The sequence below is a fragment of the Globicephala melas genome, chromosome X (assembly GCF_963455315.2).
Source record: "Globicephala melas chromosome X, mGloMel1.2, whole genome shotgun sequence".
Classification (NCBI taxonomy): domain Eukaryota; kingdom Metazoa; phylum Chordata; class Mammalia; order Artiodactyla; family Delphinidae; genus Globicephala; species Globicephala melas.
The window spans coordinates 86,542,677-86,569,991 of record NC_083335.1 but is presented as its reverse complement, the minus strand read 5'-3'; the positions used below and the strand labels follow the sequence as shown (position 1 = coordinate 86,569,991).

The 27,315-nt window shown below is 39.4% G+C and overlaps 1 protein-coding gene across 1 annotated transcript in view; it reads right to left on the bottom strand.

The window, feature by feature from the left end:
• Positions 1-27,315, bottom strand: part of ZNF674 (zinc finger protein 674) — a 55,418-nt gene that overhangs the window by 15,094 nt on the left and 13,009 nt on the right. Inside the window, 5 exon segments of the mRNA XM_060292399.1 lie at positions 18,912-19,010; positions 19,328-19,454; positions 20,964-21,007; positions 23,078-23,176; positions 23,494-23,620. Coding sequence (XP_060148382.1) covers positions 18,912-19,010; positions 19,328-19,454; positions 20,964-21,007; positions 23,078-23,176; positions 23,494-23,620 — 496 coding nt within the window.

Below are 27,315 nucleotides of genomic sequence, written 5' to 3'. Positions count from 1 at the left end.
GGTAAATAAAAGCAAATCTGTACCTAGACACAGTTCTGTGTAACTGTAAGACTTTAAGAAAGTACGTATTGAAAGCTACCATGAAGAAATTTTAAAAATCATCTATAAAGAAACAATTAGGTCAGCAATAGATTTCATCAGATAAAAAAGAAGCCAAAAGATTACATATTTTCAAAGTCCTAAGAGAAGATGTCACCTTAGAACTCTATTCCCAGATAAATTATTGCAATGAAAGATGACAAAATAAAGATGTTTTTGGACAAGAAAAGACAGAGAATTTGCCACAAACAAAGCCTGCTAAGAATAATGCTTAATATTGAATTATTCAGGAGGAAAATGACCAAAGGGGAAAAAGGCAGGGGAGAAGGTAAAGAAAATCCAGCAAAGGCAGGAAAAAAGAGGTAAAGGAAAAGCAGGATATCTAGAAAATACAATAAAATAAGAAATACAAATAAAGTAGTAGCACAATAAATATTAATCCCATTAATTATAGGCCAACCATATTAAATTGTACTTTTAAAAATCAGCTATAAGTTTCCAAAAGACAATTAGAGCAAAAAGAAAGAAATGTTGAAAATAAAATCATAGAAATATACTTGGCACTTAACCAAAGGAAAATTGGTAAAACAATGCTTATGTTATACAAAACAGAATGACCTGGATGCCAAAAGCAAGTAAGGACAGAATATGACAATATTATAAAGCAATTTCACTTACATAGATGCAAAACTCTTAAACATACAAGGCAAATTGATTCTATTTATGACAGAAAAAAAGGTTATACATCTAGTAATGTTGAAAATGTATATACCCTACTATGTATTCCACTTATAGTTATACCAGAGAGAAATTCTGCAAATATGTACATGTACAAGAATGGCAACAAGATATTAGAAACAACCAAATGTCCAGCAATAGAGGCTTGGATTGATGGACTGTGATACTCAGATGTTGGAATGCTATGCAGGAGTGAAAAATGAATGAACTAAATCTAACATATCAGCATAGCTAAACTCAAAGGGTAACACTGAATACTGAAAGAAAGCTGTAGAAAGACCCCTATGGTTCTAGAGCACTAATCTGGTAAATTTACAAAAAAGAATGCTATATTGATTACAGATGCAAATTTATGTAGTAAAAGTTTAAAAACATGGGTTAGAAAGATAATGCACCAAATTCATGATATTGTTTGCCTGGGGTGGGAATGAAGGGAGCAGGATTCAGGAGAGGAAAAGGGAGGCTTCACCTTTAACTGTAAACCTCTATTTCTTTTATAAACACAAAACCACCGCCACCAAATGACAAAATCTTAGCACTTGCTAATTCTGGGAGGTAACTACAAGGGTATTTGTTATGACTATGATTTTCTATACTTTTCTGCAGTTTTAAGAGAAATGCCTTAAGGCAGGGCTTCTGGAACAGTGGAGTGAGGACCTTAGTAAATCCTCTTCCCCATAAAAGCAATGAAAATACTGGCAAAATTATCAAAATCTGTCATTTCAGGACTTTGGAAATTAACCAAAGGCACACAACAGATTAAAAATCATTTATTCAAGAAGAACCAGTGAACCTCACTAAGAGCAGCCAAGTGTGTGGTTTTCCACTTGGTGCTACTTTCCCCCACCCCCACCTCCACCCCAAACCCCTGGCTCCTCAGCTCTGTGGTCCGGAAGCAGTGAAAACTGGCATTGTTACAGCAACTGAAGGGAGTTCCACCAAAAGCCTCATCTCCAGAGTGCTGTCATTACTTGACCTAACTTGGAGCTCAGCTCCAAGAAAGAAGGGAGAGTATATGGTAACACCAATCCCCATGAAGAAATAAACAGCACCAGTAAAGGTAATGTGCAGCAAAGTGTTAACATGTCAGGCCTGGCTCCTGCCTGAAGTTTGGGAATGCAGATTGTGGAATGTTCCCTATGATGATAAGATGATTTTTTGCCTGCCTGGGGCACTGAACACCTGATTTTCTTCTGGGTGACTAGATGCCTGGCGGTGCCTATTTTTAGTGGGTCAATTTGGAATCTCCCACAGACAAAGTGAAAAGGGCTTTCTATAAAGCCTTACTTGCCGCTTGGACTTGAATTGCAGCTGTCTAGCCCTGTAGCACCTTGGCTTTGCACGAGAAAGGAGCAACTATCCCTGCGGGGATTTGTCTCCTCTACCAAGTGCCCAGCAATGCTGGTGAAAATGAACCCCTATTAGGACACATGAAGAAACGTCAGCAAGCATTGAAATAAAGGGGAAAAAATCTTACAAGCTTACAGATAGAAAAAAAAATGATACCAAGTATCAATAATCAGAATAGGCTTCAGAGTTCTCAAAAGGAAAATTACAATCAGAAGACAATGGAACAATGCCTTCAAAAGTCTAAGGGAAAGAAATGTCCATCCTAGAACTCTACCCCAACCAAGCTCAACTCTCCATCTTGGATCAGGATTCAACACTTTCAGATATTCAAAAATCTCAAAAAATTTACCTCCCATGGACCTACATTCTTTCTTAGGAAAGTACTGGAAGAATGTGCTCCAGTGAAATGTGGAAAAAGGCATGGCATAAAGCAAACGAAGGAATCCAACAATGCAGAAAGTGGAGGGAATTCCCAGAATGATGGTGAAGAGATGTCAGGATGGTAGCTGAGCAAACAGGAATGAGGATAATCCACCCAGAAGGAAGTGATCAGAGACCTCCAGAGAAACTCAGGGGTATGACATTGATGGGACACTTGAAGCTCTGAAAGCATTCAGAATCACTCTAGACAACTGGTCATGTTTAAGTTAAACTGGTGATAAGTACATAGCGAAAGAAGCAAATGAAAGAAACAAGACAATTTTTAACCAAAGAAAACTAAAAGTTATGCAGAAAAGGTAAATTAATCATAGATGACTACATGGCTAAGCTGTCTATAGTGTTTATATGGTCATTATATTATAAACAGTAGTACTGATGTAAACCAAATTTATGGTATAATCATATTGGGAACATGGGAGAACAAGAAGTTTTTGTGTTCCAAAGAAGACATAGAGATGGCCAACAGGCACGTGAAAAGATATTCAACATCACTAATCATCAGGGAAATGCAAATCAAAATCACAATGAGATACCACCTCACACCTGTCAGAATGGCTACCATCAGAAAGAACACAAATAACAAATGTTGGTGAGGATGTGGAGAAAAGGGGACCCTTGTACACTGTTGGCAGGAATGCAAACTGGTGCAGCCACTATGGAAGACACTATGGAGGTTCCTCAAAAAGTCAAAAATAGAAACTACCATATGATCCAGTAATTCCACTCCTGGGTATACATCTGAAGAAAACGAAAACACTAATTTGAAAAGATACATGCATGTCAATGTTCATAACAGCATTATTTACAATAGCCAAGACATGGAAGCAACCTAAGTGTCCATCAAGAGATGAATGGATAAGGAAGATACACACACACACACATACATACATACACACACACATATACATGCAATGGAATATTACTTAGCTATAAAAAGGAATGAAATTTTGCCATCTGTAAGAACATGGATGGGCCTGGAGGGTATTATGCTTAGTGAAATAAGTCAGACAGGGAAAGACAAATACCGTGTTTTTGCTTAAATGTGGAATCTAAAAACTAAAACAAATGAATATAACAAAACAGAAACAGACTGACAGATACTGAGAACAATTTAGTTGTTACCAATTGGGAGAGGGAATGGGGAGGGGCCAGATAGGAGCAGGGGATTAAGAGATAAAAACTACAAGGTATAAAATAAATACGACACAAGGATGTAATGTACACACAGGGAATATAGTCAATATTTTATAATAACTTTAAATGGAGTATTCTATAAAAATATCAAATCACTGTGTTGTACACCTAAAACTAATATAATATTGTAAATCAACTATACTTCAATAAAAAAGAAAAAAAAACATTCAAAAAAGAAGTCTTTGTGTGTTTGTATGTGTATGAGTGGCAAAAACAATGAAGTGAGCTAAATCTTCATCTTCCATAGCAGAAAATTTTAAATAATTTTTGTAAGATATATGTAAATTATAAAGAACAGAGATACCAAAAAGTATCTGCACATCCACCACTCATTAAAAAACAAATTATTTTTACCTTTGAAGTTCTTCATATGCCCATTTCATTCTCTTCTCAGATAATCACTATTCTGAATTTTTATGTTTGTCATGCCCTGACTGCTTCTCAGCCTTTTGGCTAAGACCAAGTACACTATCATGCCCTTGACATTCATTATAGTTTTAGCACATTTATTTTATTCTTTAAACCTCGGGCATGATTTAATTTGATAAAAATTAAACTTTTTTTTAATCAAAAGAGACTACTGCCTTGGGTCAGTAAATTTGAAATCTCAGATGAAACATAATTGTCTAAAAAAATGACCAGAATTGACAGAAGATACAGAAAACATGAATAAATCAGTAATTATTTTAAATAACTATACAATTCACTAGGTAATCAAAAGTCTTGCCCTAAAATGGGGCCTCTTATCCAGATGTTGTTGTAGATGACTGCTATCAAACTCTTAAGAACAGGTATACTTCAGTCAGTGCAGTTTCAGAAACTAGGAAAAAAAAAAAAGGGAAGATTACGCAGTCTCTTTTATGCAGCTAGGATAACCATAGACCAGAGTAAGAGTAGAGTACAAGAAAAGAAAATCTAAGATCTGTCTCACTTCTGAACATTAACGGAAAACTCTGAAATTAAATATGAGTAAACTAAATTCAATTTATTAAAAAAATGTTTTACAACTAAGTAGAGTTTAGTGCAGGAATGCAAGAACAGTTCAACATGAGAAAATCTATTAATATAATCCACCACATTAATAGATTAAAGGACAAAAAAATTATCTTCCCAATAGATGCAGAAAATAAGCATTTGAGAAAATATAACACACACTCATGATTTTTTTCTTATTTATTTTTAATTGTGGTAAAATAAATATAACATTTATCATTTTAATCATTTTTAAGTGTATATAGTTCAGTGGCATTAAATACACTTACATTGTTGTGCAACAATCACCACTATCCATCACCATAGCTTTTTTTATCTTATAAAACCAAAACTCTGTACCCATTAAACAACAACTCTTCATTCCTTGCTTCCCCTAACCCCTGGAAACCACCATTCTACTTTCTGTCTCTATTAACTACTCCAGGTACCTCATATAAGTGGAATCATATAGCATTTACCCTCTCATGACTGTCTTATTTCACTTAGCATAATGTTTTCAAGGTTCACCCATGTTGTAGCTTGTGTCAGAATGTCCTTCCTTTTTAAAGCAGAAACATATTCCACTGTGCATATATGCCACATTTTGTTTATTCATCTGTTGACAAATACATGGTTGTATATCAATTATATCTCAATAAAGCTGAAAAAAAATTAAATAACCAGAAATAAGACAAAATAATTTAGACTTAATATAATTTTCATCTTCTACATCTTTGGCAAAAACTTTGTGTATATTCATAGACATTCTTTCTCAGGAAAATCAATATTATATTACTCCTTATTTTAAGGTAATAAAATGAAACTCTGAATGAAAACTATTTTCTTACAGGAACTAATGTTTTTGTTTTTTGTTTTTTTACATCTTTATTGGAGTATAATTGCTTTACAATGGTGTGTTAGTTTCTGCTTTATAACAAAGTGAATCAGTTATACATATACATATGTTCCCACATCTCTTCCCTCTTGCATCTCCCTCCCTCCCACCCTCCCTATCCCACCCCTCCAGGTGGTCACAAAACACCGAGCTGATCTCCCTGTGCTATGCGGCTGCTTCCCACTAGCTATCTACCTTACGTTTGGTAGTGTATATATGTTCATGCCTCTCTCTTGCTTTGTCACAGCTTACCCTTCCCCCTCCCCACATCCTCAAGTCCATGCTCTAGTAGGTCTGTGTCTTTATTCCCGTCTTACCCCTAGGTACTTTATGACCTTTTCTTTTTTCTTAGATTCCATATATATGTGTTAGCATATGGTATTTGTTTTTCTCTTTCTGACTTACTTCACTCTGTATGACAGACTCTAGGTCCATCTACCTCACTACAAATAACTCAATTTCATTTCTTTTTATGGCTGAGTAATATTCCATTGTCTACCAAATGTAAAATAGATAGCTAGTGGGAAGCAGCCGCATAGCACAGGTATATCAGCTCCGTGCTTTGTGACCGCCTGGAGGGGTGGGATAGGGAGGGTGGGAGGGAGGGAGACGCAAGAGGGAAGAGATATGGGAACATATGTATATGTATAACTGATTCACTTTGTTATAAAGCAGAAACTAACACACCATTGTAAAGCAATTATACTCCAATAAAGATGTTAAAAAAAAAAGTCTTAGTCAACTAGGGATATAAAAGGAGCTTTTGATGAAAGGTATCTTTCAAAAAACCACAGCAAATATACTTAATGGTGAAAGTTTTAGAAGTTACATTTTCTCTCTGTGCCTCAGTTTCTCATCTATAAAATAAGGATAACAACCAGTCTCCTTTACAGGGTCATTTGGAGGATTAAACTCTGTAATGTGTACAAAGCACACAGAATGCTGCATTTGTGGCACACAGCAAGTGCTCACACATTGACTATCATTACATTTCTAGGATTGTCCTCATCATTATTTCCATTAGAATCAGAAACAAACAAGGAATTCGCTATCACCGTATCTAAAACACTGTAATACAGGCCCTGACTAATAGAATGGGAGAAGAAAAAGAAAATGTATAATTGGACAGGAAAATACAAAAATTTTTTTATGAAGATAATTGTTTACACAGAAGACCCAAGAGAATCTAAAAACTATTAGTATTAATAAAAGCATTCAGAGAGGTTTCTGTACACAAGTTGAATATATAAATATCACTACATTGTCATACATTAGTATTAACTAATTAGGAACCATAATAGGAAAAAAGATCCCAAACACAATTGCAATCATACCTAAGAGGTATCTAGGAATAAATTTAATAAAACATGTGCAAGCACTTCCTGAAGACAAGTTCAAACCATTACTAAATGGCAGAAAACACAGGCTGAATAAGAGTTCACTGATGGTAAAATTCAATAGAGTAAAGATACCAAACCCCAACGTACTTCCAACTCATCTCCAAACACAGTGCAATTGCAATTGAAATTCCTACTAGTTTTCCATGGAACTTCACAAACGAATCCTATGATTCCTATTTGAAGACCAAAGAGTCCAAAGAGATAAGGAGAATCATCCTACCAACTATTTACAACATCAGTAACAGTAAGAATGGTGTGTGTAACAGTTGACATTTATATAGCATTCACTCAGTATCAGGCACTTGTAAGTGCTTTACATACTTTAACTCATTAGAATAAAGTTATAAAAACATGCAAATGGAAAAGGGACAAACAGACCAATGGAACAACATAGCCTGGGAACAGACCCACATGGATATGGAATTTGACCTGTAGCTGAAGGGGCATCGCAACTCACTGTTGAAAGGGTTCAGTATGCAGCATGATACAAGTGTATGTCCACGTGGGGAAATAAGGTGATGTAATAGTTTCCTTCCTCACGAGTTATATAAAAATAAATTCCAGGCAGATTTTAAGAAAATAAAAAGCAAAATATGAAACTTTTAGAAGAAAATTATATGACATCTTTATGAGCTCAGTCAGAAAAAAGTTACATAAAATTATACAAAAAGCACAGAGTAAAAAGTTGATCGATCTAATTACAATGAAAACTTCTATTAAAAAGACACCAGCAAAAAAAAAAAAAAAGACACCAGCACACCAGCAATAACCAAGATAAAGAAAAGATATTGACTACACACGAACACTCTATGACGTAAATCACAGCAAGATCCTTTTTGACCCACCTCCTAGAGAAATGGAAATAAAAACAAAAATAAACAAATGGGACCTAATGAAACTTCAAAGCTTTTGCACAGCAAAGGAAACCATAAACAAGACCAAAAGACAACCCTCAGAATGAGAGAAAATATTTGCAAATGAAGCAACTGACAAAGGATTACTCTCCAAAATTTGCAAGCAGCTCATGCAGCTCAATAACAAAAGAACAAACAACCCAATCCAAAAATGGGCAGAAGACCTAAATAGACATTTCTCCAAAGAAGATATAGAGACTGCCAACAAACACATGAAAGAATGCTCAACATCATTAATCATTAGAGAAATGCAAATCAAAACTACAATGAGATATCATGTCACACCGGTCAGAATGGCCATCATCAAAAAATCTAGAAACAATAAATGCTGGAGAGGGTGTGGAGAAAAGGGAACCCTCTTGCACTGTTGGTGGGAATGTAAATTGATACAGCCACTATGGAGAACAGTATGGAGGTTTCTTAAAAAACTACGAATAGAACTACCATATGACCCAGCAATCCCACTACTGGGCATATACCCTGAGAAAACCATAATTCAAAAAGAGTCATATACCCAAAATGTTCATTGCAGCTCTATTTACAATAGCCAGGACATGGAAGCAACCTAAGTGTCCATCAACAGATGAATGGATAAAGAAGATGTGGCACATATATACAATGGAATATTACTTAGCCATAAAAAGAAACGAAATTGAGTTATTTGTGGTGAGGTGGATGGACCTAGAGTCTGTCATACAGAGCGAAGTAAGTCAGAAAGAGAAAAACAAATACCGTATGCTAACACATATATATGGAATCTAAGAAAGAAAGAATAAAAAAGGTCATGAAGAACCTAGGGGTAAGACGGGAATGAAGACACAGACCTACTAGAGCATGGACTTGAGGATATGGGGAGGGGGAGGGGGAGGCTATGACGAGGTGAGAGAGTGGCATGGACATATATACACTACCAAGCGTGAAGTGGATAGCTGGTGGGAAACAGCCGCGTAGCACAGGGAGATCAGCTAGGTGGTTTGTGACCGCCTAGAGACGTGGGATAGGGAGGGTGGGAGGGAGGGAGATGCAGGAGGGAAGAGATATGGGAACATGTGTTATGTATAACTGATTCACTTTGTTATAAAGCAGAAACTAACACACCATTGTAAAGCAATTATACTCTAATAAAGATGTTAAAAAAAAATCTATATAAATCCAAAAAGACAAACACCCCAAGAAAAACACAAATATAGGGTATGCACAGGTTAAGTCACAGAAGAGGAAATCCAAACAGTCAACACCAAATATGAAATGACAAATACTTTTACTCATAATCAGGGAAACGAAAATTATAATAAGATACCAACTCATACTTAGCAGATTACCAAAATGTAAAGAGTGTGCCCATACTACAATTCTAGAGAGAAAGAACAGTGCCATCACTGCAGAATGTTCTATTGGGTAGCACTGGTCTGAGTCATACATTGTCTGTATCATCAGTATGGCTGCATAAGGTTACAGAGCTTTGCATTTTTACATTGACACTTCCTGTTCAAAAGCTGAAGTTTCAGATATTTGAGAAGCTATATCTGCCAACCCAGCTGCAATCCATGCTCTTAGGGAATTGGTTTAACATGATATTTATTAAAACCCATATAACATCATGGTGACTATAGTTAATAATACTGTATTGCATACTTGAAAGTTGCTAAGACAGTGAATCTCAAAAGTTCTCATCACATGGATAAAGAAGTATGTATATTGTACATACATACAATGGAATACTACTCAGCCATAAAAAAGAATGAAATAATGCCATTTGCAGCAACATGGATGGACCCAGAGATTATCATACTAAGTGAAGTAGGTTCAGAAAGAGAAAGACAAATACCATATGGTACCACGTATATGTGGAATCTCAAATATGACACAAATGAACCTATCTACGAAACAGAAGCAGACTCACAGACATAGAGGACAGACCTGTGGTTGCCAAGGGGGAAGCGGGGTGACGGAGGGATGGAGTGGGAGTTTGGGGTTAGCGGATGCAAACCATTATATATAGAATGGATAAACAACAAGGTCCTACTGTATAGCACAGGGAACTATATTCAATATCCTGTGATAAACCATAATGGAAAAGAATATAAAAGAGGATGCGTATATGTATGTATATATGTACCTCTGAATCACAACATCGTAAATCAACTATACCTCAATTAAAAAATCTATTATGAAATTGTTTTATAAATAATTTTTTAAATGTTCTCATCACAAGAAAATAAAAACATTTTTAAAACCCCACTCTTTTTGTTTCAAAGGCTGGTAATAAAATACTACCAAGTGCTTCCCCAGTCCAGAGGCCTTTGCAGGACTTAAAATGAGTAGGCCAAAACCACTTAATGTCCCTCAGCAGTAACAGACACCTTAAAACTATGAGTATTAAGGTTGAAGAAGCTGAGGAAGAAACTTTCTTCAGAGAGAGCTGTTGGAAAGCTGTGGCGTTTTCTCTAACAATAGGGGCAGGAGGAGTACATTCGCCTCAGCCCTAATCTAGTAAGAAAAACTTCAAGGAGACAACCTGCTTGATATACGCCCAGTAGAGTTTTGGGGATGCAGGGGACTTGGCACCCGATTTGCACCTAGAAAACCTCTACAGGTGACAGGCAGGGTTAGGCAGTCTGTGACCGCAGAAAAGAGGTTGCATGGGGGGTGAAGAGATCAAGGTGCAGATCCCACCACACACACATACTCCACAAGCCAGATGTGGACCCTCTGGATAGGAACAGGATTGGGTTACTTTGGAGAGAGAGCTTTCTGCTAGTATCAAGGTGACCTCAGCAAAAAGAGATTGGAAGTATACAATGGTGCTGCAGGGTGAGGGTGGGGAGGAGATATATTAAATAACTTGTTGGAAAAGAGGCACTGTCTATATTGAGGAAACTGCAGTCAAGGTTCCTAGCTGGGACGTCTCCAAGGAAACCATAAACATGCCAGGGACAGGAAGAATCAGTCTTTGGAAATCTGCCACATGCAGAGAGCATCGATATCAGATGACATCTTTATCAGTTAGGGCAAACTGTTTTTGTCCTTTGTATGTCCTTCCCTCCTCACTTGCTTCACCCAAGGAGCCAGAGATGGCCTAGTTGTTGCGTAGGGGAGTGAGGGGGAGTAAAGAAAGAAAAAGCTGAGCATGCTTCCTTTGCTACTAAAAACTCCAGCCTGAAGCACTGAAGCAGGCATTAGCTGGGGGAGAGATTTCCCTTTAAATGAAGTTCATAGTTTTCACTTCTACATGTGATTAGACTTTTTTTTTTTAACTAAAATGAGACTACCACACACCCTCAGAAATTAAAAGGATAATAAGGAAATATTGTAAACAAATTTATGCCAATAAATTTGACAACTTAGGTGAAATGGACAAACTCCTTGAAAGACAAGTTACCAAAGTTTTTGTTCATGAAGAAATAATCTGAATAACCCAATATCTATTAAAGAAATTGACCTTGTAGTTTAATGCTTTCCCACAAAGAAAACTCCAGGCCCAGATGAGTTCACTGGGGAATTCTATCAAACTTTTAAGGAAGAAATAACACCAATTCCATACAAATTCTTCCAAAGAACTAAAGAGGGGATGGAATACTTCCTAGCTCACTCTATGACTTCACTATCTTGATTGTGGTGATGGATTCTTGGGTGTGTGCATGTCAAAACTTATCCAATTATGCACTTTAAATATATGCAGTTTTTTGTATGTCAGTTATACCACAAATACAGAGGCTAAAACAGCTAAATCAGTACTTAGAGGCAGTCATAGCATTCACAATGCTTACATTAGAAAGGGAAGCTATCAAATCAGTGATCTAAGCTTCTACCTTATGAAACTAGGAAAAGAGAAAATTAAATACAAACTAGCAGAAGAACAGAAATAATAAAGATAAAAGCAAGAACGAATAAAATCAAGGTTTCCATTTCTAGCCACAGTGGAGTATGTCTACTACAGCCCCTGTCTCCTGCTGATTATTGCAGCTAAAAACTCTGGACAAAATATATAAAGCAGCTACTTAGGACTCTTGACAAGTTAAAAAAAAAAAAAGCAGGTAGACTCTGAAGGTGAGTCAAAAAGTGGAGAAGCAGCCCATACACCAGTGAGTTTCTTTTTTGTCCCTGCTCTTTTTTCACAAGACTCTGTCCCAATGGCATACAAAACTCCAGAAGTCCTGAGCTCATCCAAGAGCTGTGTGTACAAGGGAAAGCCAAGCCTCACACCAAAGCTTTAAGAACTGAACAAAACTAAGATTTCAACCACAGCTCAAGTCTAACACCTGAGTGAGAAATGCATGGAGACAACCGTAAAACAGGAGAGCAAAGGCTCTGAAAACTGCACAAAGACTTAAACCACCACACAAGACTAAAGTCTCAAATTAACCCCCAAATGGTGCATACACAACACAGATGCAAACAAGCACAACAAAGGCTTTGAACACCGAACCAACCGGAATCAACACCCACAGAAGGCAAGACAAAACTAGTGGTTTGAATCTAACTAGGTTTATTACATGATAAACAAAGATTAAAAGGAACAAAACAATCACCCCTATCTAAGATAGAATCCAAAATCATTCAACATAACAAACAACTAGCAAAATGTGACCAATTCTCAAGGGAAAAGATAATCAACAGATGCCAGCTGCTGGAAATACCAAAGACATTTAAGCAGCTGTTGAAACTAAGCTCTATGAGGCAAACACACTTGAAATGAATGGATAAACAGAAGTTCTCAACAGAGATACAGAAACTGTAAAAAAAAATAAAGAAATGGAAACTTTAGAACTAAAAAAGACAATATCTGAAATTAAAAACAAACAAACAAAAACAACACATGGGATGAACTGAGCAGAACAGAGATGACAGGGGTAAGAGTCAATGAACGTGGAGTTAAACTGACAGAAATGATCCAACCTGCCAAGGTGAGGAGTAGAGACAAAAAAATTGGGAAAAATAAAAGAAAGAACTACAGCATCAGGTATTCCTAGGACAATATCAAAAGGTCCAACATTCATGTCATTGGAGTCCTCAAAGGAAAAGAGACTAGTGCAGAAAAAAATGTCTGAAGAAATAATGGCCAAAAAACTTCCCAAATTTGGAGAAAGACGTAAATTGACAGATTCAAGAAGCTCAGCATACCAGAAACAACGTAAACTCAAAGAAACACCCAGAAATATGACAATCAAATATCTGGAATGCAAAGTTAAAGAAAACATCTTGAATATAGCCAGGAAATAAAAAAAGCACACTGCATATGAGGAAACAATGATTCAAATGACTGTGAGGTTCTCATCAGAAACAATGGAGGCCAGAAGATAATGGAACACCTTAAAAATACTAAAGGAAAAGAAATGTCAACCCAGAATTCTACACTGATGCAAAAATATTCTTCAAGAACGAAGACAAAATTTTAAAATTCTCAGGAGAACAAAAAGTAAGAGATCTTGTCACCAGCAGACCTGTTCTAAGAGAAATGATACAGGATCTTCTTCAGGGTGAAGGGAAATCATATCAGAAGGAAACGTGGAACTTCAGGAATAAATAAAGATCAACAGAAATGGTAAAATATCTGGTAAATATAGAGACTATTTTTCTCCTTTTGAATTCTTTAAGGTATGTATGACAGTTGAAAGCAAACATTATAACATCGTCTGAGGGGTTTAAAATATGAAAACCTATAACATAAAGGAGGGAAGGTAAGAGACCTATATTACTGTAAACCTTCTACATATGACTTGAAAAGTTAAAATATAACTACAGGTGGTGAAAGGGTTAAGTATGTATATCTTAATCCCCAGAGCAACCACTAAAGTAAAAAAAAAAAAAAAGGAGATATTGACAAAAAGCAAATAGATACGTTTAAAATGAAATATTTAAATTGCAGTTGCATTCCCTATGCAAGACCTATGCATTCAAAACTACCAAATATTACTGAGATGAATTTTTATAGACCTAAATAAATTCAGAGATACACTATGTTTGTGAATCGGAACACTCAATATTGTTAGTATTTCAATGACCCACAGATTCAAAGTAATCCCAAACAAAATCCCTGTAGGCGTTTGTGCAGAAATTGGCAAGCTGATTCTAAAATTTATATGAAAATATCAAGGACCAAAACATTATGAAAAGGAAGAACAAAGTTGGAAGTCACAGTACCTGATGTGAACACTTAATGTAGGCTACAGTAATTAAGACACTGCGGTATTGGCAGGTAGACCAACGCTTATGTGCTCAACTGTTTTTGACAAGGGTGCCCAGGTAAATCAGTGGAGAAGAGACAGTCTTTCCAAAAATGCTGCTTGAACAATTAAATATGCATATGCCAAAAAAAGAAGAAAAACAATGACCCTTGCCTAATACCAGGTAAAAATATCCATCTCATTATTGGCCATAGGCCTAAATATAAGAGCTAAAATTATAAATCCTCTGAAATAAAACATATGAGAAAATCTTTGTTACCTTGGGTTACAGAATTATTATATAGGGCACAAAAAGCATGAACCATAAAAGAAAAACTTGATAAACTGGACTTTATCAAAATTAAAAATGTCTTTTTATGGAAAGACACTGTTAAGATAAAATCAAGCCACAGCATGGGGGTAAAAACCTGGAAAACACATAGCTGATAGAGGGCTTGCATCCGGAATATATAAAGAACTCTCACAACTTAATAATAACAAAAATGGCAACAGATTACAAGAAATAGTTCACCAAAGATGTAGAGATGGCAAATAAACACATGAAAAGATGCCGAACATCAGTTACTGGAGAAATGCAAATTAATATCACAATGAGATACTCTTATACAGCTACTAGAAAGAAAGACTAACAATATTAATAATACCAAGTGCCAGCAAAGTAGCAAAACACCAGAACTCTCATATGCTGCTGCTGGGCATCCAAAATGGTACAGTTACACTGGAAAGCAGTTTGGTAGCGTCTTGTGAAGTTGAACATACACTTACCACATGACCAAGCAATCCCACTCTAGATATTTACCTAAGAAATAAGAAAATATATGTCCACACAAAGACCTGAACATGAATGTTCATACCAGCTTCTTTCATAATAACCAAAAGTTGGAAAAAATTCAAAAGTGCATACCCTGGTCTATGGATAAGCAAATGGAGTATCATTCAGCTACAAATAGGAACAAACTGCTGATACATGTCACAACATGGATGAACGTAAAAAGCATTAAGGTAAATGAAAGAAGCAAGATACATAAGGCTGCATACTATAAGATTCATTTATATGACATTCTAGAAGAAACAAAACTAGAAGAAGAAACAAGATCAGGTGTGGGAGTAGGGGAGAAGTTTAATTGTAAAGGGGAACAAGGGAGTGTTTTAGGGGGAATGAAAATGTCCAATATCTTGATTGTGGTGGTGTTTAAATGACTATATATTTGTTAAACCTATAGAACTGTACACTTGAGAGGTGAACTTCATGGTATATAAATTATACCTCAATAAACCTCATTTTAAAGAAAAGAATGCAGTTACATCAGAATAAATATATCATGACAATACATGGAAAATGCATATGGAAATTACGTTAAAACATTACCATATAGGGGCTTCCCTGGTGGCGCAGTGGTTGAGAGTCCACCTGCCGATGCAGGGGACATGGGTTCGTGCCCCAGTAAGGGAAGATCCCACATGCCGCGGAGTGGCTAGGCCCGTGAGCCAGGGCCGCTGAGCCTGCGCGTCCGGAGCCTGTGCTCCGCAATTTGAGAGGCCACAGCAGTGAGAGGCCTGCGTACCACAAAAAAAAAAAAAAAAACACATTACCATATACAACCCACTATCATATTGTGCTATTTATGCATTTCCTTTTATTAAACTACATGTTAAGTATTAAGGATAGAAAAAATACTAACAAATATTTAATTCTAGTTAATGATATGCCTGTGGGAATATTTAGGTGTGAAGTGTACTGATCTCCACAACTTACTTTGAAATGCATCCCACACAAAAAATAAGGGAGACTGATGGAACAACAGAGGAATTAGTACACAAATAGGAGATAAAGAAAATATGGCAAAACATTCATTGTAGAATCTAGGTGGTATTATATGGATGTTCAAACCATAATTCTTTTGCTTGTTTTGTCTGAAAATTTTCATAATAAAATGTTGGGGGAAAAAGGAGCTGATAAAGAACAGCAAAGTAAGCTCAAAGAAGTAGAAGTAGAAATAAAAGTAAAAGGAAAACGGAAAACACACAATAGAGAAAATTAACAAAGGTAAAAGTTCTTTCTGTGAAAAGCTCAACAAACTTAAAATAATAAATACGACAGTGAGGCTACTCTTGATACTTGGATCTTGATAGAAGATTTTTATTATCTCAGAATGACCAGAGAATTTATGAGACCTGTCAGAGATTTCATCCAGGGGCCAGAGGAGAATACAGGCCCTGAAGTAGCTTAAAGAATGGAGGAATGGGGGAAGAGAACCAAGCTGTTGCGCTCCTGTTTTCCATCCCACCTGACCTGTGCTCCTAGGTGATGGCCTTGCTAAGTCTCCCAGTCCTTTGAACCCTTTGCAGCGGACATTTAAAGCAATGAATCTGAACTAGACATGGGCTTCACAACTATCTGGGGTGTTATTCACAACGTGCATAACTAGGCCTACCCCAGATTTCTGAAACAATTTCTAGAGGGTGGGGCCTACTCATGAGTATCCCAAGGGTTCCACAGGTCACTATGTGATACACCTCCAGTTGACGACCACTACGTTTAAAAAAATATTCCGTATGGCTAATAACAATAATAAAAAGCGTGATAATATATATTGAGAACTTCCCTTATTCCAAGCACCCTTTTTGGTGCTTTACATTCATCAACTCATTAAATTCCGACAATCCTGTAAATTCTAGCATTAGCCCCATTCTACAAACAGGCAGAGAAAGGCTAAGCCACGCGTGCAAAGCGACAGCTTGTGAGTGAAGAAGCCAGAATCTGAATCCAGGCTGTGAACTCCAAAGCCCAAGCTCTTCACCACTGGGCTGTGGAAGAATAACAAACCTCCTTCCTCTGCTCCAGTCCAAAACAATGAAAGCAATACTTATCCAGTGCTTCTACCAGCCCCCCGCCTGGATGAATGAGAATAAGATGCAGGCTCTCGCCTCTAGGGGTTTGTGTTCCAGGCAGAGAAAAAAGCCACAGGCACTTGGCTAGGTTTTAAAAAAGTTACCAAATGGAATGCAAACCTAGAAGTTTAGTATGTTATTTAAAGTTACAAATGTAGCTAACAAAAAAACAAAAAATAAAAATTTAATAAACATTGAGAAGAACGGGAGTAGAAGGCCGTGTAATTGAGGTAAATCCTTATTTTTTCATAGAGGGGAGAGAAAACTGAGAGCTCCAGAAATGCAGGTGTGTAGGTATACGCTGGACCTATGGAGATGCACATGAGAGGAATTAAAAACAAAAACCTTGAAAACAAGCTGTGCTTGGAGGTGTGGCTGGGAATGCACCGAGATTACTTTGTACTCCATAATGTTCTGCAGACTTAGACTGAACGTGCGCATGTGACACTTCTAATATAATACAGCTTGTAATATAAGTGAAATGTGACTCAAAGGGTGGAAGGTGCCTCTGAGTTTGCTTCCTCCTTCCTGTAAACACTGGAAGCATGTTAAGCCATGCCATTACCAGACAAGAAACCCTGATGAATCTCTACAGGGCAGCAGATACGGGATGGACGGAGCAATAAAGAGGGAATTGTAGCCCAAAAAGTCCCTGGGAGAAGGTACAGGGAGGTGGGTGCACACGCCAGCAAAACTGTGGAGGCTCTGAGCGAGAGGGTGCATCTGCCAGGCAGGAGTGGGCTCTGGGAAAGACAGCTGGGGAGTCACCTGGGATCAGCTGGGCCCGCGTCTGACTATAGCTGCAGCTGTGAAACTAAACTCTAAACAGCTGTTGAAAAGCAGATTCAGATTCAGTCAATCTGAGGTGGCTCCCAAGAGTCTTCACTTCTACTCTGAGGCTGGGCCATGCCCAGGCTGCTGGTCCACGAACCACAGTGAATAGTTACAGCGCTCCAGACAGACTTCTTCGGGAGGGGCCACTGAGTGGCCACTGTGAGTGGGAGAGAAAAGGAGGAAGACCAATGACTGAAGACTTTCTGGATAAGGGGACCTGAGAAAAAAAAACAAACAAACAACAGAAAAGGAAAGAAGCAGCTCTGTACAGAACTGAGACACTGCTCACTGAAGCATGCCATCGTGGGAGTAATATGCTCTCAAGTTTATTTATTTTTTAATAAATAGAGATAACACAAAAGACAAAATAATTGACTGGGAGGGAAGTATTGACAAGAGGAGGAATCTAACAACAGGCGGAATCAAGTCAGATTTGGAAGAGCCTCAGAGAAATAAGAAAACAGAAACCTGTGTGAAGTGGACACTGTTTAACCACAAAGTGAGGGCAGACAAGGGCATGGTGGTACTTGGCCTGGTGGAGCTGAAGGTCACTAGCAAAGCTTTTTTGTCCATCCCAACTCCAGTAAACCAGGTAGGATAATTTCCCTGAGGTTAAAGACTCTGCGTTTCAGACTTCGAGGGCCCACAGTATGCCAAGTAAAGAGGAAAACATCACCCCTCCATCTGCTTGTCTTCTGATGAACACACAAATGCCCAAGAGATGGGAAAGTCCCAACAGCTTCCAGAAAGGAGAGGGAGGAGGAAGGAGACAAGGCTGGGCACGTCTCCCTAGCCACCCAGATGCTGGAAGGTGGAGACGGGATCTACAGAACAGCAGTGGCTGCCTCTGTCTGAACCCCAAGAACAAGGGGCTGCAGAGGGGCAGCAGGTGGGTCATCGTGTGGCTATCACAGCAGCTCGTTCCATCAGACCCGAATTGTGTCCCCAAGTCTGGGGTTTCTGAGAAGAACTCCTGGGCGCGCCCCCGAGGCCAAGCTCTCCCTGACCCACCAGGTCCCCTTGCCCTGGCCCAACTGGCCCGGCACGGGCTCACCTGGACACCTCCGTGTTGGGCTTTCTCCAGCTGCCATCCTGGCCTCCTCTTCTCCTTGTCCCAACCTGAAGGTCCTACCTGGTTGGGCCACGAGGAATCCTGTTAAGGGGAAATGACAGAGGACTTTCTAATTGACACATGAGGCATTCCGGAACTGAGGCCCATCCTTGCAGGGCAGAGATGGTCTGGCCTCGGTGACTGCCCCGTGAGCCCAGCTAGTGGGCCCTCAGTGCAGACCATCCACAAAGAAGGTGAGAGCACAGACATCCTGTGCAGGGTGCAAACGCCATTATGGATTCTTGACCCTGAGCCTGAGGCCCGATTCATTCAGGGCCCAGACACCCCTGAGCTGCAGCAGCCGACAGACAGGGAGCCCCGGGGGGTGCGTTCCAGTCACCCTGTGAAGGGTCCCTCACCCACGGAGACAAGGTGGCTGTAGTTCTCCAGCATGACATCCTTGCAGAGGTTCTTCTGAGTGGCGTCCAGCTGCTGCCACTCCTCCAGGGTGAAGTCCACAAACACATCCCTGAAGGTCAACATTTCCTGCAACAGCACACTCCTCCTTAGCCCACTGTCAAAACAAGGTGGGCAGTGGGGGGGGGGCACTGGCATCTAGAGGGTAGAGGCCATCGATGTTGCTAAATATCCTCCAATGCACATGGCAGCCCTCCACAACACAGCATTATCTTGCCCAAAGGTCAAGAGGGCAGGGGTGAGAAAACCCGGGGTTGAGCAATGAAATGGAATGATCATGAAAAGGACTAGAATGTGCTGTAATATGCGAAAAGAAGAAAAGAAAAAGGGATTCATATCAAGATAGATAAATAGGCACACATGATTTTCGGAAGAATGCATGAAAAAATGAAGGAGACACAAATACAGGGTGAGAGGGAAAATTATTTTTCACCTTTTGATGAACAAAGTTTTGTTTGAATTTTTTGCCATATGCACAGAGTACTTTTTAAAAGACTCAATTCAACTTATTAATGCTCTATTCAGAACATGTTTTTAGAATTTTGGCATCCATATTCTTAAGTGAAAGTGGTCTTTCACTTTTTGCTTTCTTGTAGTATCTTCCTTGAATTTAAGTTAACTGGCATCATAACATGTACTGGATTCCTTTTCACCTTTTAACAGCCTGGAAAAGTTGAACACAGAAATTATCTGCTCTTTAAAATTTGTGAAAGCAGCAATTAGTCCAGGATTTGGAAGAGCAAATTTAAAGTGTGAACACCTTTGATTCAAAAATCCTACTTCCAGGTGTATTCTCCATAAATACCTGTACTAATGGGCCAAGAGATACATAGAAAGTTGTTCATGAGGCACTGTATATAATAGAAAAGAAAATTAAAAATCTAAGTGTCCATTTGTAGAGAAATAGTTAAATGATACTTCTATACCACGAAATAGGAACTGAAATAATCTTTATGTACTGATGAGGAACAAAACCCAGAATATAATCAGGTGGGAAAAGCAAGATGGGTATGGGAGTGTGATGGCACTTGTGCAAAAACACATGTTACATATATGTCTATTTTTAGTTAAATTGATGTAAATGCATCTACAGCACCTTATCACCAAATTGTTAACAGTGGGCATCTGCGAGGAAGATGTGGTACTGGGGAGAGAAGAAGTAGGGATCTTTTGGATACTGTTTTTATGCATATTGGAACATGAGACATGGATTTACTTTCATTATTTCAAACATAATGAAAAAGCAAAAAGTGAACTGAAAGTGAAAAAAGAGAAAAAGCAAGATGAGTCTATGTATTTAAACAATCTTCTCTGAGAAGGAAAAGAAAAAAAAGAAGAGCAGTCCCAAGAGTAAGAAGTAGATTTGAAAAGTCTTTTCCTTTCTATCTTGTTCCTTTTTTTTTTCTCTGTTTTTTTGGTGGGGAGGGGAAGGATTGGAGAATCTGAGGTGGATGACAGGTTGAACAGAAAACAGCCAGAGCTAAGTGGACTAATAGATTTTTCAAGGCTGGAATATAATTTCCTAATTGCTGCCTCAAATTCACTGGAAACAAAGTAGGGGGTAAATTAGGAACTCACCTGGGACACGGCCATGTGGCTCTGCCCTGACAAAGGATGGAGATCTAGGAAGGCAGAATTAGGGGGGTCGAGATCAGTGCATACAGCCATGAGACCACCATCACCAGCTTAATAACAATCACTCTTGCCCCACAGCGGGGATGATCTGGACACGTGGCCTGGTAGCTCCAGCCTGTTCCCCTGGGACACGGCTAAGATCCTGTGGGTTTTCCACATCAATTTATTTTCTCTTCCTGGACAGATTTATGACTTGTGTTTAAAGACATCTCCTCGGAAGCCATTAACAACCTGACATCTCCTTTCTCTCAGGAATTCTATGCCTGGAAATTTATCGTAAAAAGGCAATCATAAATAAGCACAGGCTACAAGGATGTTAACTGTAGGTGTTTCCACCATTCAACAATTTGGAAGCAACTAAACCTCCAGCAAAGGGGACTCAGATCAAAAATTAGACACACAACATGGGAAATACCGCATGGGCTTTAAAAATGCAATGCAATCCTGTTCTCATTTCTTAACGTATTTAAAAGTAGGTTACCAGAAAGCAAGTGTAGTGCGATCCCCTTTGTTAAGCAATATGTATTTATTGAGGAAGAGCAGTCCAGAAGAGCATTTATGAAAACGTTGAGAGTGCTTACCTTCCAGTGGTAACTCCACCTTTCCTCTTTTATTTACTTGCATTTTTTTCATTTTTCACAATATCATTTAGTAGTAAAATAGAAAGGAGAAATTATTACAAACCACCTATTATCACACTAAGCCCTGGAGGTGATAGACCCTGAGCAAAGTCTGGAGGACAGGGACAGCTTGCTGTGGTTTGGAGGAAGGAGACAAACCAGAGCTGAGCACAGGACAGAAGGGAGGGGCGAGGAGGTAGGAAAGGAGGTGGGTAGAGGGAGGTTAACGGCCAGGCATTGGTCAGTTCCTCATGGAGCTGGAAACCACTGACCTTGCGCCAGGCTCCTTCGGCCCTTCAGTGGGCCACCGCCACCCTGTTCCCGCCCCAATACTTCCTTATTTCCCATTATGTCCATTTGATCGCCATGCTCTCCCTTATTTGGCGGTGTTCAAAACACAGTTTCAGCAAGGAGCTTTTGTTAACCATTGCTACTGTAGCAATCCCTGCCTTAGGATCAGGACAACAGGGCTCAGCAAGATGCAGCTTAATGAGTCACTTCCCAGACCCAGTTACTAGCATCAAAATGAGAGGCAGCAGAGCTAGGTGATGGCCTACCTAGAGACCACGCTGAAAGGTCACAGACACACAGAAACCAAAGACACCTCTTGGGTCATCTAGTCAGGGTAGAGGAGATTCAACAGAAAAGGAAAGAAGCAGCTCTATCCAGAACATGCCATCGTGCGAGTAATATGCTCTGAAGTTTATTTATTTTTTTAATACATAGAGATAACACAAAAGACAAAATAATTGAGTGAGCGGGAAGTATTGACAAGAGGAGGAATCTAACAACAGGCGGAAAAAGTCAGATTTGGAAGAGCCTCAGAGAAATAAGAAAACAGAAACCTGTGTGAAATGGACACTGTTTAACCACAAAGTGAGGGCAGACAAGGGCATGGTGGTACTTGGCCTGGTGGAGCTGAAGGCCACTAGCAAAGCCTTTTTTTTTTTGTCCATCCCAACTCCAGTAAACCAGGTAGGATAATTTCCCTGAGGTTAAAGACTCTGCGTTTCAGACTTCGAGGGCCCACAGTATGCCAAGTAAAGAGGAAAACATCACCCCTCCATCTGCTTGTCTTCTGATGAACACACAAATGCCCAAGAGATGGGAAAGTCCCAACAGCTTCCAGAAAGGAGAGGGAGGAGGAAGGAGACAAGGCTGGGCACGTCTCCCTAGCCACCCAGATGCTGGAAGGTGGAGACGGGATCTACAGAACAGCAGTGGCTGCCTCTGTCTGAACCCCAAGAACAAGGGGCTGCAGAGGGGCAGCAGGTGGGTCATCGTGTGGCTATCACAGCAGCTCGTTCCATCAGACCCGAATTGTGTCCCCAAGTCTGGGGTTTCTGAGAAGAACTCCTGGGCGCGCCCCCGAGGCCAAGCTCTCCCTGACCCACCAGGTCCCCTTGCCCTGGCCCAACTGGCCCGGCACGGGCTCACCTGGACACCTCCGTGTTGGGCTTTCTCCAGCTGCCATCCTGGCCTCCTCTTCTCCTTGTCCCAACCTGAAGGTCCTACCTGGTTGGGCCACGAGGAATCCTGTTAAGGGGAAATGACAGAGGACTTTCTAATTGACACATGAGGCATTCCGGAACCGAGGCCCACCCTTGCAGGGCAGAGATGGTCTGGCCTCGGTGACTGCCCCGTGAGCCCAGCTAGTGGGCCCTCAGTGAAGACCATCCACAGAGAAGGTGAGAGCACAGACATCCCGTGCAGGGTGCAAACGCCATTATGGATTCTTGACCCTGAGCCTGAGGCCCAATTCATTCAGGGCCCAGACACCCCTGAGCTGCAGCAGCCGACAGAGAGGGAGCCCCGGGGGGTGCGTTCCAGTCACCCTGTGAAGGGTCCCTCACCCACGGAGACAAGGTGGCTGTAGTTCTCCAGCATGACATCCTTGCAGAGGTTCTTCTGAGTGGCGTCCAGCTGCTGCCACTCCTCCAGGGTGAAGTCCACAAACACATCCCTGAAGGTCAACGTTTCCTGCAACAGCACACTCTTCTTTAGCCCAGTGATGGGCTTGCAGACGGAGACAGTATGTTACATCAAGTGCCCACTGTGTGCCCATCCTATGTCCTTCACACGTAGAAAGATTTCAGTCCTCCCCACCACCCAGGAGAACCCTGACAGATGAGGACAGGAAGGCTCACAGAGTGTGAGGTCACCTGCTCAGGATCACACAGGTAGGAATTAAGGATTAAAGTCCATTCAGTCTGGTTTCCGCATGCACTTTTTAGACACTGCATTGCCTTTCTCTACGTAATTGTTCTTATGCTATTCACCATCCACAATTTGACACAGTATAGTATATAGGGTGCTTATGTAACTAAAATTATTTTAAACTCTATGGGGAAAGAGATCGAGTGTTAGAAATATTTTACCCTGGAAATTCATTCTTCCAACACATATTTATTGACTGGAGAGCAAGCTGATAAGTTCTAAGGATGTAAAGGTTAATAAAAACAAACACCTCCTGAATTGAAGGAGCTACATACAGTCTAGTAGAGGGAGAAAAACAACACTTACAAACTCATACATGAAAGGGTGGGAGGAAAGGAAGGAGGCAATGGCAGAGGTAGGGCAGGGAACCCAGAAGAGGAAGAAGTCAGTTCTGCTTAGGGCTGACAGAGAAGGCTTTGAAGGGGATGTAGATCTAGAAGAAACAGTTCGAAACACAGCTACTCAATCATGACCAACAGTGCTGATTATCCAATCAATCATGAGTCAAAGAACAGGACTATATCTGGCCTGGTCAGCAGATTGAGGTAAAAAAGGAAAGGTCTGTACTTGATCTTATCACCACCAAATAAGAATTTACTTCTCTAAGTGCCTGGATTCCTATCAGAGAGCAATAATCCACCTATTTACATTCTGGATTCCATCCTGTCCCACCCACACTTGGTGGCCTTAAATTCAAGGAGACATTTTGCACCCACAAGGCCCCCATGGGCCATATGTGGCACCAGTTTACTCAGCTTTGCAGAGGGAGACAGGAAACAGTGGGCCAAAGGGCAGTGACGCCAGCAAGAGGAGTTCTCAGTACAATCCAGTAGCTCAACCTGCCCCTGCCCACCTGAGGTGCCCGGGAACAGGGCCACACTGGCAAGTGCAGGCAGTATCTGGCTTGGAAGCCAGAAGCTGCTCCATGTACCAGTATCTCTTGTAACAGGCCCCTGAGCACATCTTCCAAGGTCCTGGCAAAGGACATGCCCAGTTATGAGAGTTACACTGGACTCAGGAAAACCCAAATCGGTGGCTTCCTATCAGCAATTTTCAGTTATTCACAGTCCTCCCAGTCCAGGTGCAGTTTGTTTACCAATCAAGAGTCATTGTGGCTTTTACATCCGGGAAGCTTCGAGTTTAGGTTAAGGAAGCTGAACTAATTGTTCCAGTGGATGATGGAAACTGTAACAAGGTATCAAGAAATCCAAAGCGATATGAGTGAAGTCTTATTTAGCATCCTGCAGTACACTGCTAAACGTGATCTTAAATCTCAAGTGTGGTATTTAAATGGAGAATAAATGAGTGCTTCCTTGCTATATAAATAAAATGCTTGATTTGTACAGATTAAAAAGAAAAGAGTCATTTTGATCCTAAGTAACAACGCCTGGTAATACAGCTGTCATTCCACCATTATTGGGTTTCCAGGGACACAAAGCTAAAACCAGGTTAACTCAAGGTCAGATTTCCCTAATGAGGAGGAAGAATTTTATTCATGCTATACTTAGTGTTATGCTTCAGTAATGACAATGAAGAAAGTTAAAAACCCCTAACAGATCCTACACACACAGGGTCAGAATTTAGTTCAGAATGAAAGTATTTCAAATCGCTGTAGAAAAGAAGTCATTAGCAAAATCTGGCTAGGTATTTATGCAGGGAAAAAGCATACCATAAAGCTGCATTAGCTATCTCACTCCGAACTCCAAAATAAATTACAGATATGTCAGAGATTTAAATGTGTGCAGGATGACCATAAAATTACTAGTTGAAAGTTTTTATAATTCTAGAGTGGCGAAAGTCTTTCTAAGCCATCCCCAAATTCAGAAGACATATAGCTAAAGACTGGCAAACTTGATTACCTAGACATTAGAAATTTCTAAATAGCAGAAAGAAAATAATTTTTTAAATTCTCAAACATCAGTATCAAAGTGGTAAAAATATTTGTAAGCTACATAACAATGATCTAATTTCCTTCATACACTAAAATTCTAACAAATCTTTAAGAAAGAGACCACAACCTAATACAGTATAACTGGAGGAATGTGGAATAAATTTATAATAGTATACCATTTATCACCCTTCAGATTCTTTTTCTTCTTGAGATATAATTAACATATAACATTGTGTAAGTTTAAGATGTACAATGTGTTGATTTGATACATTTATATTTTGCAGTATGATTACCAACAGTCCAGTAGCATTAGCTAACACCTCTATCACGTCACACAATTATCATTTCTTTTTTGTAGTGAGAACAATTAAGATCTAGTCTCTCGGCAACTTTGAAGTTTATAATACAGTACTGTTGACTATAATCACTATGCTGGGCATTAGATCTCCAGGATTTATTTATACCCTTCAGCTTCTTAAACATTCAACAGGTTGATAATACCTACTGCAGTCAAGTGTGTAGAAAAACACCAAAGAAGTTATAAACTATTTATTGCCTTCGGGGGGAGGGGGTGGAGCAACAGGTTAATATACATCAAAATGTATATTGCAAATACTCTTTAATGCAGCAGTGCCCTTTCTAGGATTGTTACCCTAGACTTTTTGATGTCAGTTAAGAAAAGACAACTCAATAAAATAGACAAAAGATTCATAGCAACAAAAATATAAGCATAAACATACAAATAGATTATAAACCTCATTAAAGTTCAAATACATGCTAATTAAACAGTAAGATACTGTCTTTTACCTATAAGGTTGGTAAACATTCAAATGATAGAGAAGACCCACTGTTCACGAGCGGCTCACTGTTCATGAGCTACTGTTCCTCATATAGGAACATGAATACCCTCATAGAAGGCTGGTTGACAGGTAGTTTGGCAGTACCTATTACATTTTTTCTCATATTTTAACCAGGACTCTATCCTACTGAAATATTTATATGGGCATAAGGATGGTCAAGGCAGCATTATTTGTATTAGCAAAAAATAAGGGGAGATGACCCTCAATGTCCTGTGTTCCTGGGAATCTAATAATGGTGGCATGACAGCTATATCACCAGGCAACATTGATTCTGATAAGAATGAACCCTGATAGTCAACAAGCTGCATCTGGACTGGTGGATGACAGAGTGGTTAAATAAATTGTTATGGCTATACTCTAAAACGGCCATTATAAAAATTGGCTGACATGAAAGGATGTCTGATATATTTTTGTTAAATGAAAAAAAGCAGAGTATGCATAGTAGTAGCATATTTTCATTAAAAATAACCCGTGCAAAAATTTTGGGTTTTTTTGTACACACACACACACACACACACACTTCCACCTGGAAGGCAAACAGTTAGTAGAAGGGCCAAGACTGGTTTCATTTGTTGGAATGCAACAGAAAAGGAGGAATAAAAATGAGCCATAAGGAAAAGGTAAACATCTTCCCTTACGGCATCACCCACTTTTTTTTTGGATTGTCTGTACTATCTTTCTATTTTTCTATCACATTTTTGGTCTTT